Raw genomic sequence first — 15,149 nt, forward strand, 5'->3', positions numbered from 1 at the left:
GGAGCTTCCACTCTCAAGAGATTGAAGGAGAAGACTCCCCACCATCATTTCTACCATAGGGAGTTCTAGTTTTCATTTTATATCCACTAGTATTTACACCCGTGCTATGCACGGGGCATATAATTTTTAAATAATGAATATTAATTTTAATGAAATATAGAAATTAAGAAGTAAAAATAATATAAAGATTTACAAAAACATAAATGTGATTATAAATAAAACATTTATAATAAATGAAGAATTTACTCATCAACTATAAATGAAATATTTCATATTCGGCAATCAATTTTGTACAATTTTAATTTATGATATAAATGGAGTAAAATAAATGACAAATAAGAGATGTATGACTAATGGTCAATGAGTATGAGTTAGTTAGAAAAAGATACACAAATAAAGAACATGTTATTTGAGTAGAGATTAAATAGAAGAATTAGAAAACAACGACAAACCAACCAATAGTTCATAAGTTTTGAAAAATTTCTTTGTAAACAACATTAACAGTAGCATCGCTTCTATTATCCTCTTCATCTCCACAAACTAAAATCTTGAGATCTCCACGACTCGTAACTCTAGATATAACAACATATAACTGTCCATAACTGGAGACTGATTTTCGTAAAAATAATCCAACATGAGACAGAGATTGACCTTGACTTTTGTTAATGGTCATTACATACGACACAGCCAAAGGAAATTTGTCAAGTTCTTATTCATTTATATAAATACATTATATTAAAACAGGCCCAGAAAATATGATGCACCCAAAAAAATATATGATTTCGCCTAAATTAAGTTTAAAAAAAGCCCAAACCCTTCAATTAAAAAATCTAAAACAAAACAACCCAAATAGATAAAAAAAAATGGACAAAGAATAAATTAAATAAGAGGCCGAAAACAATAAAATTGTCCCAAACAATTTAACTACAATTAATCCCTAAACCTTAAGCTATTAATTTATTCATTAATTAAATCAACTAAACCTAACTTACCGAATAATAAGATATTTGCAGAATCGGTTCTTCTCCTCAATAGCGGCGTTCGATCCTTCATCCCTCTCCCATTAGATGATGATCACAAAGTCCCCAATCGGTGATAATCCTTGTATGAATCGGCGACGGATTAAAATCGACTCGCACCATGAAGTAGTTTCACTCCATTCAGCGAAATACTACCTCTCGAAAACCCTAAACGGATTTGTTCCTACACATCGAAGAGTTTCTCCACAAATCTATACTAAAGGTAAAATCCATTTCTTGATTCATGAATTTTAAACGATTCGTAATTGATTTAGATTTCAGATCTGTTCTCATAGAACACTCATTGTTTTTCTACACGATAGCAGATCTGTTCTCATCTGTACAATAGCAGATATGAGGCAACAAAATGAACGGAAAGGGCGCCGATGAAAGCGGTGGAATGTCATATGGGTTTGTAAACTAACAGAGGACGTAAACTGAAGGTAACTAAATCCTTTTCCCAACCTTTGTATTCATGATTTTTGTACATGATTGTCACATATTGGTGAAAACCTACACATCTGAGAAAAAATTCGAAAGCATTCATACCTGGCTTTAAACACCTGGCTCAAAAACGTTTAACAACTTCATAACACATAAATCAATTGTTTTTTCAAAGCATGTTTAATTATTAATCATAGCAGGCTTCACAGATTGTAAAAAAATCATATCTGTGTCAAATTCTAGTCAAAATAGAGAACTTATACTGTTGCTAAATAAGTACCTGAACTTGAAGGAGTAAACTTCTTAGATGGAGATAAAAGTCTACTTTTGTGCAGGTATTATACTACTGAAGAAGGAGATAAAAGAAAGGAAAAGAATGCCAAGAAGATCTTTTAAAAGCATGGTAAGAGTTCTGGAAAAACTAAAGCCAAAATATGATTTGATAACTCCATTCACATGAAGCATTGAAATATATGAACCTTTCATTTATCTACCATAAAATATATAACAAATAATATTTTAACAGATTTATAATTAGAGTGTGAGAGTATCTGACAAAATCAGGGTTATTAAACAGCCCAGCTATTTAAAAAAGGAATTAAAAAGAGTGGCAGTTGTATCTGGGAAAACGAAAGCATCATTAAAAGCTATTCATTCATTAAATGTCCCATTTAACTGTCCAATAAATGTGTTATTACTGGATATTTGTGTATTTAAAGAAATCCTATTTTGCAGGAATACAAAAGAGGTTCATTGAAACCCTAAAAAAAGCAGCTGCATCCTCTCTACCCAAACGAAAAAGTGAGATGAAAATATCGACACAGGCTGGTATCTACCTACACAGAGCTTGGAAAGGTGCAGAAGAGTGATTCATCCATGAGAAACTCTTCAGCTACACCTGCAGATGTGGAAAATCGGTGCTAATCAAAAGGTAATAGATACAAATATAATACATAATTCTAGAGCACAAACTATGCAAATCTACTTTCTAAATCTGATTACAAAATATATCGATCAGATTTATCAATCTAGGATTTCAGATTTAATTAGTTTAATTCTATAGTACAATTTTGGATTTCAGGTTTAAGTAATTAATTTACTAATAATAACAGTTTTATGCACATATTACCAAATATTTGAGGATGAGAAACTATGTATCTCTTCACAGTTTAAAGTGGTTAGATATTTTGTATCACTATATTAACAATAATAGTTTTATGAAATGATTAGGAACAGATTTACATGATTCTGGAGCACAATTTTGGATTTTCAGGTTTAATTCTGGAGCACATTATCTATTACAAATAATACACTATTAATTAGTTTAATTCTAGAGCACAATTTTGGATTTCAGGTTTAAGTATATTAACGGCTAAAATTGCTTTTGTATTAGTAATACTAAGACAAAGGATTAGGAAACTTTTGAAAGTAAAGGTTAGATAATCAAAAGTTAATAGATCTATTACATCTTTGAAAGCAATATGGATATTTATTAATACACCATTTCTGTATTATAACTTTTGGATATAGTTGTGCTCATGTTAATACACCACTCTTTACGTATAATGCTTTCATCTATGCTTTAGTATTACTAATTTACTAATAATAACAGTTTTATGCACAGATTACCAAATATTTGAGGATGAGAAACTATGTATCTCTACACAGTTTGAAGTGCAAAGGTTAGATACTTTGTATCACTATATTAACAATAAAAGTTTTATGAAATGATTAGGAACAGATTTACAGAAGATAATATACTAACAATTATAGTTTATACACAGGTTACCAAAGGATTTAAGGATGAGAAATTTTGAAACTCTCACCGTCTAAGTGCAAAGGTTATGAATTTATTTAAGGTAATAATTTCATGATTCTTTATGTCATGATTTGCATTTAGAGTTAATTGATTTAAGATAATAATTTCATTATTCTTTATGGCAATATTTGCATTTGGATTTAATATATGATTTCTGTCAGTCAAACAGTGACATTATTGAGTTTGTAATTAAAAAAAATGTTGCACAACGTGTACTGCACAAATGAAATACAAAAGGTTATATAGAATGATTATACTTTATTTCTTAGATATAATCAACCACCTAACAAATGTGATTTTTATTATCAGGTACATATGGAAGGAGTGGTGTATTAACATGAGCACAACTATCAGCAGCATTGGGAACATGGAATTTACATTGTTTATTAAATTTTCACAGATTCACATGTGCAGACACAATTTCTGCATTTAATAGTGTATTATTTGTAATAGATAAACAACTAAATGGACAAAAAAAATAAGTACACAGCAACTCCCATTTTTAAAATGACCATAAGGGTAAATAAAGATGCTTTGAAGTTTCCCGCCAAAAAGGGCAAATAAGTCCTTTTAACAAACTGGCACTTTATATTAGTATAGATGTCTTTCCATTTGCTTTGTTTTCCTTTTTGTTTCATATTTGAACATGAGTAGCTAAATTTTCCTTAGGGATGTGGTGATGTTTGTATGAAATCCATGGGTTGATCCTTGATTTATGCTATCTATTTCTTGTGTTGGTTTTTGTTGGTTATTGAGCTCTTATTATCCAATTGCCTAGCTAACAATTTGATATATCTTGTTCTAATTAATGACATTGAGAGATGCATGATTAGAATGGTTAGGTAATCAACAACTACGTGCGTTACATGTAATCGAGAGATGCATGAGCTAGAGAGAGGACGTGGGCCCGTTGTTCTAGGGAGTTAATCTTGAATTGTATAGAGGAGACTCATACACTAAGGATTAATCCACGAGTTAGATGCACCCGAGAGGGGGTCTAACCAATTAACCCGACCTTCCTAGCCACACATGAGAACTAATAAATGAGCATGATCCCTAGGTGAAACCTGTGATCCATACTAACAGATCCATATCCCTACCTTTCCAAATTTGTGTGAAAAACCATCCTTCGTTTGTCTTGTTTAGTTATTTGTCTTTACTTGATCAATTATTCTTTGATCTTAGTTATAGAAAACCAAAACCCCTTTTAGTAGTCTAAATAGTATTCAAAGTTGCATCGTAATACTCAAACCGGCTTTTAGTATTTGAGGATCGATAATTTTAGCTTGCCATATGCTACTTAGCCCGTACACTTGTGGGTGACTTTTTTTAATGCAAAATTAGCATGAGTCAAATTTAGATAAAAAAATTGTTAAAAAAGTGCAAATATCTCTATCATTTGATGTTTTACGGTTTGATTACTCTATTTATTACTAATCCAAAATTCAGGTGCTAGTTTTCTCTTTTAAATAATACTCTATTTGTTCCATAATAGTAGCGTAATTTTTTTTTATTTCAGGACGTTCATTATAGTAGAGTCATTTTCCTATTTAGGAAAAAGTAACACTTTTTCTCTCACTTATTTCCTACTTTTCTATTTTTTCTATTTTATTATCTCTTCACTTAATATATTTAATATATTTTTATTAATCTCCGTAATAAAAAGAATTGACTCTACTATTATAGAATGAAGGGAACGGAAGGAGTACCATATTAGCGAGCACACTTATTATCATTGATAGTACGTGATCGTGTAGTTACTAAGGCCATCTCCAACCATTTACATCAAACTCAAACTCATTTTTCCAGTTCTGTCACATCAAACAGTAATTCTACTCCAACCATTTACACCAAACCCAAAACCCAAAAGAATATTCCATATTCACCTACTTTTTTTACTTTTTCAATCTTAACTACATATTTATTAAATTACACATTCACCCCACAACATTTTGTCAATAATTTTCCAAATATAATTAAATAATTTGATACAATTGTTTATAATAATATATATATATATATATATATTAAATATATTATGCATTTAATAAAATATACACTAACTTCAAATTATAATGCATCAAACGTACAAATCCTTGGCGGTTCTTCTTCATCAAGGCCTATCGGGGTGAAGAGGGGTAAACTGAAGAAAAAGCAATCTGATAACTCGGAATCAATTATTGCTACTCTAGAAAAACAAAATGAGCTATATACTGCAGGCATGAAACAAGCAAATGATAACATGTCTATGTTTTTGAAACAACAAAAGAATAGCCATGATCTCAAAACTGTGAAGGAAGAAAATAAAATCATGGCTATGGACTTGAGCTCCATAGTCGATCTTGATAGTCGTGCTTATTTTCAAGTTGAGAGAAGACGCATTTTACAAAAAAGAGCTCAGCAACAAGAACAACCAAATGACTATGCAACTGGAACATATCCCTCGTACTTCGATAATATAGGAGGTTCTGGTTCTGGTTTACCGGATTATTAGATTATGTTTTTCATATTTGTTATTGTAATATGTCGTTTGTCTTTATTTTAGTTTTATGTCGTTGTAACGTAATTTCCATTTTTAGGACGTGTCATCTAATAGGAGTACTTTTATTACTAAATATTGTACTATTAATTTATATTTGTTATATTATAATATTAAATACTAATATTATAATTCATACTCAATAAAATAACTAATACTCAATAAATTATTTAATAAATTATATTAAATATAAATTCACAAATCACACAAAATAAATATTTAATACTAATAATTTATATAAAATAAACTAAATATCAATTAACTTTTTGAACTATATAAATATTGATAAAACCGTCCAACAAATAAATATTGTGCAATCATTACATTTATACATATAATAGTAATTAATTAGCCTATCTTAGATTCTCAAATAAATACTCCACATATGTTTAATTGGAGGTGGTTTAATTAGCCATGCCATTATACATATAATAGTAATTAAATATATTCTAAACCTAATTCTCTCTCTCAGCACCGCTTCGTCTTCTTCATCTTCTCTGATTTTTCTCTTCTCTGCATCTCAAAATTCCCTTCACATCTTCTTCAACCATCTCCATCTCTCCATAGATCGTGGCTTCCATTCCAAAATACAAAGGATGAGGGAGCAAATTGCAATTTCCAGGAACTTCAAAAAGTGAAATGCAGTAGCTACATTGCAGTGCATCTTTGGCGTGATACTGTTCACGAACGCAAAAAAAGGACGATTTCAGATGCGTTTTGGAGTATGATTGGAGGTGTTTTCCACTGCAAAATTGCGTTTTCCAATGGCGTTGGAGATGCTCTAATAATAACAAATAGAAATGTCCACACTTACATTTGTAAAAAGTTTATTGTTTTCATTCAAATGAAATTTTATTTTTTAAACGTGTAAAGGTAATTTGTAATAGTAATATTAATTTCCTTATGTTTCACGACCGATGAATTCAGTTTTTAGATTGTGTACGATCCAAATTTATGCAATTAATTTTAAAAAATTTACAGCTTTTATAGTGAAAATAACGTTACCATAATCAACCGTATTAACTATCCGATTTAATCTTACACATGCGTGTATTCAATGTGCGAATTTCAACCAACTCAAATATTGTACGTAGATGGATTTATTACAAAAGGCATTTAATTAAGATTTATTTGTGTGTTGTTAGTACTTCCTCTTGCTATCTGCGTCGCAGAGGTAGATTGAATTAGCATAATTACATAAATAATCTCACTCTGCTTTTTGAAAATTGCTACAGCCACCCCTCTAATTATTAATATGACAACTCTACCCCGGGTCTTTCTCGGACGTACTCAATTCAAGTTGTTTCCTAGGGGTTTAATGGTCATTACGTGCAAAAGTTTTATTTAATTAGAACTAAATAGTTGTAATTTTTTTAAGTTTTCCTTTTTTTGTAGAGAGAGAAATAAAATCACGCCGATTTGAACTCAGTCCCAAATCACTTCTCTCTCTCTCTGGAAAAAACTCTATCATCTTCACTCATATTATACCCACTGAAGCAGTGTGCACTGTTTTTGAATTCATCTCTCCCAAATCTCTCTCGCCCGCTCATAAATTTGTATCTATACACAGGCATTGTGATAATTAATACTCAAGTTTTCGGAAATTTGATGCGCGGTGCGAAGAGAAAATAGATCAGTGATGGCGGAGGTTTCCGGCGAGGGAAGTGCTGCCTTTGCGGCGGAGCGGAATCCCGGAGAGGCCAGCGGCAATGCGCAGCCGTCCACGCCGCTAACCGTGTCGGCGTCGTTCAAGGAGGGAAGCAGCAAGGGTTCTTCGCGGCGGAGGGCGTCGGTGCGGCCGAGCCTCGACGCGGATGAGTTTATAAATCTGCTCCATGGCTCGGATCCGGTGAAGGTGGAGCTCAATCGACTGGAAAACGAAGTCAGAGGTGAGTCTCTTCAGCTGGATCCACTAGATTCTCACTCTGATATGTGCATTTAATTAGGGAATTGTAAATTTAGAAATAATAGAGGTTAATTGCAAGCTCCGAACAAAATCATATCCTAGTTTATTTATCCATATTTGCTTTATCTTTATTTTTAATGGACCACTATGTGAAGTTTTAGAAAGTTGTGAGATGAAAATGGACACTTTAGCGAGGGCTGCTGTTTTGCAGATAAGGATAGGGAGTTGGGAGAAGCCCATTCTCAGATCAAGGCGTTAAAGTTGTCCGAGAGACTTCGTGAAAAAGCTGTTGAAGAGGTTTCTTTTGCTCTTATTTGAAATTTGTTTTCGTGGACTATGTCTTCTTCACTGCTTTAAGTTTCATTCCCGCAAACTGATGCCTAATCTATATTCTGTGTTCAGAGGAAATGGGGTTGATTGCGAGAGGAGGGTATTGGGATGAGTTTAGGGATATCTATGTACATCAATCCAATTTTAATCTTTTATCATCATATTATACTTTGACAATATTGTGATTCCCTCATTGTTGTTGGACCGGTAATGACTTGTTTTACCACTCTTGAAAATTGAAATCATCGCTGTAAGACTTTATTAACCTTCCTTATTAGAGTGTCAGTGTTTTCAGTATCTGTTAGTGGCCATCTTGATCTCAGCCTTGTTTATGTTTTATGTTGGAAAAAAACTGGGAAGAGTTAACTAGGGATGTAGTGTTGTTTTGAGAACTAGTTTTCCCATAGGCCTGTTTCCAAGTTCCATAGCTATCAAAACATTGGAAGAAAGATATGAGGTTATCAGGTTATTATGTTTCTTTTGTCGGTCTTATTACATATGCAGACACATGTCAATTTAATGGATCATGTATTCAACACGACACCATAAATTTAGGTTGCTAGTGCTCTTCCATTTCAGAAGAACTCAAGAGTCTGAAATAATTTGGCTTGGGCCATTAATCTGAAGTCAGCCTTTCATGTATATTGTAGTGGTTATGTGTTAACACTATTTAAGCTAGTTCATTTTCTTCTGTTTCGTTCTTCCTTTTCTTTTCCTTCCCTGCAAGTACCTTGATGAACTTGAATCATGTCAGAAATCTGAGGTTTCTTTGTTTTACTTTAGCTAACTGATGAGTTGGGAAAGGTGGATGAGAAGCTCAAATTAACAGAATCGCTTCTGGAAAGCAAGGTACTTTTTCTAGATTTTCTCCTTCCCTCTTTTCTTCCGGGTTATATAATTTTGATGATGTTCGTTCTTTAATTAACATTCATGGGAATTAACATTTGTGGGCAGAATCTTGAAATCAAGAGAATTAATGATGAAAAGAAGGCTTCCATGGCGGCTCAATTTGCAGCTGAAGCCACGCTTAGGAGAGTTCATGCTGCCCAAAAGGATGATGATATGCCTCCAATTGAAGCAATCTTGGCTCCATTGGAGGCTGAGCTCAAGCTTGCTCGCCAGGAGGTCCGTGTCTCTATGCTTCTGCTCTTGTCGTTGAACTACACTTATTGAAAGCATTAATGAAATAACCTTTCCTTGTTCCTTCTAGATGTCAAAGCTGCAGGATGATAACAAAGCACTGGACCGGCTTACAAAATCAAAAGAGGCTGCTCTACTTGAAGCAGAGAGAACTGTACAGGTAGCACTGGCAAAAGCTTCTATGGTCGATGACCTTCAAAACAAGAACCAAGAACTGATGAAGCAGATAGAAATTTGCCAGGTTTGTGATGTTCTCTCTCTCTTTTTTTATAAAAAAAGTCTGAAGGCAGACAAATTTGTCTTCTTCCTCTAATGAAAGATCATATATGCTTGATCAGGAAGAAAATAAGATACTAGACAAAATGCATCGGCAAAAGGTTGCTGAGGTTGAAAAACTTACGCAAACTGTACGTGAACTCGAAGAGGCTGTGCTTGCTGGTGGCGCAGCTGCCAATGCTGTACGGGACTACCAACGTAAAGTTCAGGAGATGAATGTAATGTTATATACGCATCAACACTGTTCAAATCATCAATACTTGTACAAAACTATTCTATTATTTTCTTTGCATAAGCGACTAAAACTATTTTAATTTCAGGAAGAAAGAAAAACTCTTGATCGGGAGTTAGCTCGTGCCAAGGTAACGGCTAATAGGGTAGCGACTGTGGTGGCTAATGAATGGAAAGATGCGAATGACAAAGTAATGCCTGTCAAACAATGGTTAGAAGAAAGAAGGTTCTTGCAGGTAGTTAGTTATACATCCTTTCCTTACTTGTCAAAATGTTATGAATGCGATAGTGGGAGTAGTAGTATTTCACAAGTCAATACTTTGAGTTAGTTCTCATAATATCATTATCTATCTTCAAAGGGGGAGATGCAGACACTCAAGGACAAGTTAGCCATCACTGAGAGGGCAGCAAGATCTGAAGCCCAGTTGAAAGTAAATGGCTTATTTTGCTATATTGTTATCAAAATCAGAAAGCTTGACTAAAATATAATGAATCTAAACATATATCTTCCACACCAGGAAAAATATCAGCTACGTTTGAAAGTTCTCGAAGAGACTTTGAGATCACCAAACACAGCAACTCGTGGTACATCAGAGGGAAGAAGCTCAAGCAATGGCCCTTTACGACGCCAGTCGCTGGGTGGAGCTGATAACATTTCAAAATTGACTTCCAATGGCTTCTTACCCAAGAGATCACCATCATTCCAATTAAGATCTTCTGGTAGCAGTTCAGTCTTGAAACATGCAAAGGGGACATCAAAGTCATTTGATGGTGGTTCAAGATCTTTGGACAGGTCCAAAGTTCTCTTAAATGGACTAGGACCGAACTTTAAGCAAAGCCAATCTTGTGATGGAACTAAGGAAACTGAGACACAAAGTAGTGCATGGAAAGCAACTCAAGTAGAAAAACCTAGTGACATACAAGCTACTGAAAAAGAAGATAGTGTGCCTGGGTTGTTATACGATATGTTACAAAAAGAGGTGATTTCATTGAGGAAAGCTTGCCACGAAAAGGATCAAAGCCTCAAAGACAAGGATGATGCAATTGAGGTTGATTTCTTTCCTTTCTAAGTCCATTGTTGCTATTGTCTTAATGCTAAAGGTTTTTGGTCCTTTCCACAATCAGATGTTAGCAAGGAAGGTAGAAACTTTGACTAAAGCAATGGAAGTGGAGGCCAAAAAGATGAGAAGGGAGGTGGCTGCTATGGAGAAGGAGGTGGCTGCAATGCGGGTGGACAAGGAACATGATAATAAGTCCAAAAGGTTGGGGAATTCGAAGAGTTCAGTGAACAGCTCTCAGATGCTTCCTGGAAGGTATTCTATAGTAGTTCTTGACAAGGGCCAATGACTCCACCCACTCCCACTCCATCCTCCATTGTATCATAACATAGAGTATGCTTGGAAGATCTATTGTGCTTGGTTTTCCATTAGAAGATACCTACTGAAAATATATTGTGGTTGGTTCTGAAAAGCAGGAACCGATTTGACTTATATTAGTATTTAGAAACTTAGTTACTTGACTGCATATGCCAAAAATCTATTCATACTAGGATTGTCTTGTTGAATAAACCTGTCTTAAGTATTTTTCCTTGGGTAGTCTTTCTCTAGCCTTTAGGTATATATGTGGTGGATCAGATGTAAAAAGAAATTCTGGACACACGTAGCATGGGAACTGAATCTTGGATGCATTAGTACACTGTTAGCTGCCAATGGAATCTTAGATGCATTAGTACACTGTTAGTTGCTAATGGTTTGATTCTTTTTTTTTATGGGCCTTTGCATACTCGGTGTGTAAATTTTTTGGCGAATACCCAGTTTCATATCCTCTATCTTTGATATTATATATCATCTATTCCACTATATGTGCGGTTTAATTTTTATGTACATTGCATTTTCCGGTAGACTCATTTTTTAAAATCATATCCTAGAAGTCACCTAGTTTATGCTGACTGTTTTTCTGTCTTTTGCTCTTGTTCTCCTTAGTATACTGGTCTTGTCACATGATGTGTCCTGGTTTTCTGATTTTGTCCCAGCTACACTGACCTCTCCACCGTATGCCAACATTAAATTGCAGCTTATTTTGTTGACTTCGTTTGTCGAATCATGATGGCTAACTATTCTTTGTTGTACCAACTAATGATATTTATTTCTTGGAAACCATGCATTGGATTCTGCTCAATATGTGGGTTCAGTATTTGAATCATAACTGTCACGATTTCACATTGAGCTGCTTAGTCTTCCTTGGCCCTGTGTGGTTTGGAAACATATCGATTAGGATTAATAAATTAATTTTCATGTGCAGCACATAATTGTTGTTTTTGAAGCAATTGGTGTTCATATTCAAGCTCGACTAAGCGATGGATGACCTTGATTATGACATGGAACTACTGCCCAATTTAGTCATCTTATATTCTTATTTGCTTGCATACAAGCTTGTCAAGATTTTTGAGAGATGCATTTTGCTGCACCCCCACTTCTGTTTTGCTCCGAGTCTTTATTTGAGACCATCACCATGATTTATGAATTAACGCATAATTATCTGCAGGACTGTAACAAGAAGCGGCCTGACACACAATAGCAGATAATCCAGTCACAGCATTGAGGGATTTGGTTGTTTCGTCCTTCTCATTTTCTAATTTCACCCTATCACTGTTGTTTGTATAATCGTAACAAGCATGCCAATGGCTCTTTGGTTGTGGGAAGAGAAGAAAATGATGCAAAGATGATGAGGTTTCGTGGAAAAACGATAGGTATGCTTCTGACTTAGACTACTATAATCACTCCTCTGCGCACGAACGGGAAGGCATGAAAGTGGAGCTAACTTTTTGGCTGATGATATATTTGAGTGGCAGTTTAATATGTTGTATAGGTAACTTGTTGGCTTATGGGTTGCCCGCATACTGTCGTCCTCTCTATTATTTGCAGTCTATATTTGGAATCTTTAGTATAGTGTGATTGGTATTTGTCGAGGTTTGTCGATATTCTTGTTTTCCGATAAAATATCAGATTTTTCCATCTTGGTGTACTTTTTTGCATTTGAAGAATTCTAGCTCTAGCAAATGTTGATTGACATGCTACATTATTTTTATTTGTTATCTGCCGATTTGCTCTGATTATTAATTATCTCAAGATCATTGGAATTGTGAGAATTCGTATGAATACAGTCTGTATACATTAACTTGTCCAGGTTGGTGTGACATCGTGGTCAAAATATTCTTTGTTAGGCTCTGGGCTTGGTGTATGTGTCAGAGTGATTTGCTTTTGTTAACAGAATAAAGATATGATACTTTCATTATCATATATTCATATAGGAATCATATCATTTTAGTATCTGGGAATTCGCAACATCTTGTGTTGCTACACATAAATGCAATGTATATAGGGAAACTTGAAATGTTATTATCGGATCACATGTTGCCCTATTTTTTCCTCAACTCTTAAATAAATGCTGAATAATGAAAACCCATAACTTTGAATAAAATGGAGTATCTAGTTAATAGTCGGTGGATGGGTGGTTTGTGTGACAGTGAGATGTCATTTGTTGGTTGGTCCTTCCATGATCAATTATTCTATTTTGTCATATTAAAGCGATTATAAATCGTTTTGCTTCAAGATACTTTGAAATAAAGCTAAATAGCTAATAGTATATTAGTGGGTTGCGTTAAAATGCTAACTTATTTCAATTGAGAACCTCAATTTTGTATGTTAAAATTATCAATACTGGGATATAAGAATATCAACATTTGTTGATATATTTATGTTCTGTGTTGATATTAAAATTCATATGTAATACTGATAAAGTTATGTCTTTGCATTGATAATTTTAATGCACAATATTGAAGGTTCTAGGTTCTGGACTGAGAATTAGTTAACATTTGTTTACATAGCAGTACTATATATGGGTGTGTGTGTGTTAGTAATAAATTGGGGCGACTATTTAAATGCATAATTAGATAACACGAATTTAGTTCACTATAGGAAGGAGTGAACCAAAACGCCTTTACAATGAACTAAATCATTCACTATAATGTTGTTTTGGTTCACTCCTTCCTATAGTGAACTAAAATCGCCCAGTGAACTAGATTATTTTGATCTAATGACTGAGATTTGTTCTCTAGTTATATACTTAATATTAGTTATACTTTGATCATCCCTATATACTAATATATTTATTTTATATAAAGAACTTAATTATAACAAATGTCTAATTACATTTGTAGTATTGCTTTAAGTATATGAGTAACTTTATTTATCATAAGAATATAATTAATTAAATAGTAAAGATATTATATTAGAGTGAATAATATAGTTTATATTTTAAAATTAATATGTTAAGGCCCGATTCGCCTTTGCTGAAAAGGCCGGTTATGGCCTCAAATCAGCCCACTTTCATTCGTTCGGTTTATATGATTCCAAACTGGAAAGCCCATGTAAAAGGTGCAAGCCCACACTATTTGGATGCCCAGATATAGTTCTCGTAAATTTGTGATATACTTCCTACATTCATGAAATATTGTCCAAATTTGACTCGGTGCGGGTTTAAGAATGTGAAGAAAAAATAGATGAAAAAGTTAATAAAATAAGGATCCCACATTTATATATTAATTTTATAATAGAATGAGTATAAAGAGTTAGTCGAAAGTGGAGTCCATTTACCAAAGATAAAAAAAATAAAATTGACAACTTCTCACGGACAGACCAAAATGGCAAAACTGTAGACGGACAGAGGGAGGGAGTACTTTTGATGAGTCAAGAAGAATGGCTGAATTCTAGTCGAAATGACCTATTTACCCCTGCCAAAAATAAAAACATCCCCACCCAAATTGTTGTCATTTTGTTTCACACAACTGGAACCCTACCCTACTTTCTCGGAGAGACGGCATGTCGAATCATATTGAAGCATAATTGATGACTGAATGAAACATAACTGAGATGACACCTATCACCGGTGATTTGAACACAATACCCGCTTCAATTTGACCTATGTCTGCACTGGAAGCCCCCCAACAAAATTATGGGGCAAATTGAATTCTCCGAAGAACGCCATAAATTTCATTTACCTCGCCAAGTTCAAATCGGAGGGTAGCAATTATATTTGAGGGGTTTATGGTCATCTACTGTTAGGCACGAGGATGAAAAACCAACAACCTATTCATTTCAGCATTGGTCGGTCGGTCATTACCCGGCCACCACAAATATGCTCAAAAAACTATTTCAACTTTTATTTCTTGCCAAATGAATGTTGTCCAAGTCTAACGGAACGAGTCCTAAGAATAAATTAAATTCAGAAATCTCATTTAGAAAATTTGAGATGGAATCAATATAAATGGATAATTATTCTGGTTATAGAAGGAAACCCAATGCTCTAGTGACATAAGGAGCAATAACTCGCGACAATGTTACATTCATCTTATTATCAACTAGTGTTACAATTTAATAACGCTCT

At 33.9% G+C, this 15,149-nt stretch overlaps 1 protein-coding gene and 1 long non-coding RNA gene across 3 annotated transcripts; both read left to right on the top strand.

Annotated features, from left to right (window-relative positions):
- Window positions 1-1,105: 1,105 nt before the first annotated feature.
- On the top strand, window positions 1,106-3,836 carry LOC121755603. 2 transcript variants are annotated; one of them, XR_006040834.1, is made up of 7 exons: window positions 1,106-1,242; window positions 1,346-1,462; window positions 1,799-1,866; window positions 2,199-2,394; window positions 3,076-3,145; window positions 3,248-3,322; window positions 3,592-3,836. It is a non-coding gene; the product is annotated as an uncharacterized LOC121755603 (long non-coding RNA). The 2 variants fall into 2 exon arrangements; XR_006040833.1 differs by having other exon boundaries at window positions 3,088-3,145.
- A 3,388-nt stretch (window positions 3,837-7,224) lies between these two features.
- LOC121755602 (microtubule-associated protein 70-2-like) lies at window positions 7,225-12,832 on the top strand. The gene is made up of 11 exons (XM_042150918.1): window positions 7,225-7,710; window positions 7,939-8,024; window positions 8,841-8,906; window positions 9,012-9,182; window positions 9,268-9,438; window positions 9,536-9,691; window positions 9,794-9,940; window positions 10,064-10,135; window positions 10,223-10,753; window positions 10,830-11,017; window positions 12,249-12,832. The coding sequence occupies exons 1-11, from the start codon at window positions 7,461-7,463 to the stop codon at window positions 12,286-12,288; spliced, it is 1,878 nt and encodes a 625-aa protein (XP_042006852.1). The 5' UTR covers window positions 7,225-7,460; the 3' UTR covers window positions 12,289-12,832.
- Window positions 12,833-15,149: the final 2,317 nt, after the last annotated feature.

The sequence above is a fragment of the Salvia splendens genome, chromosome 11 (assembly GCF_004379255.2).
Source record: "Salvia splendens isolate huo1 chromosome 11, SspV2, whole genome shotgun sequence".
Taxonomy (NCBI): domain Eukaryota; kingdom Viridiplantae; phylum Streptophyta; class Magnoliopsida; order Lamiales; family Lamiaceae; genus Salvia; species Salvia splendens.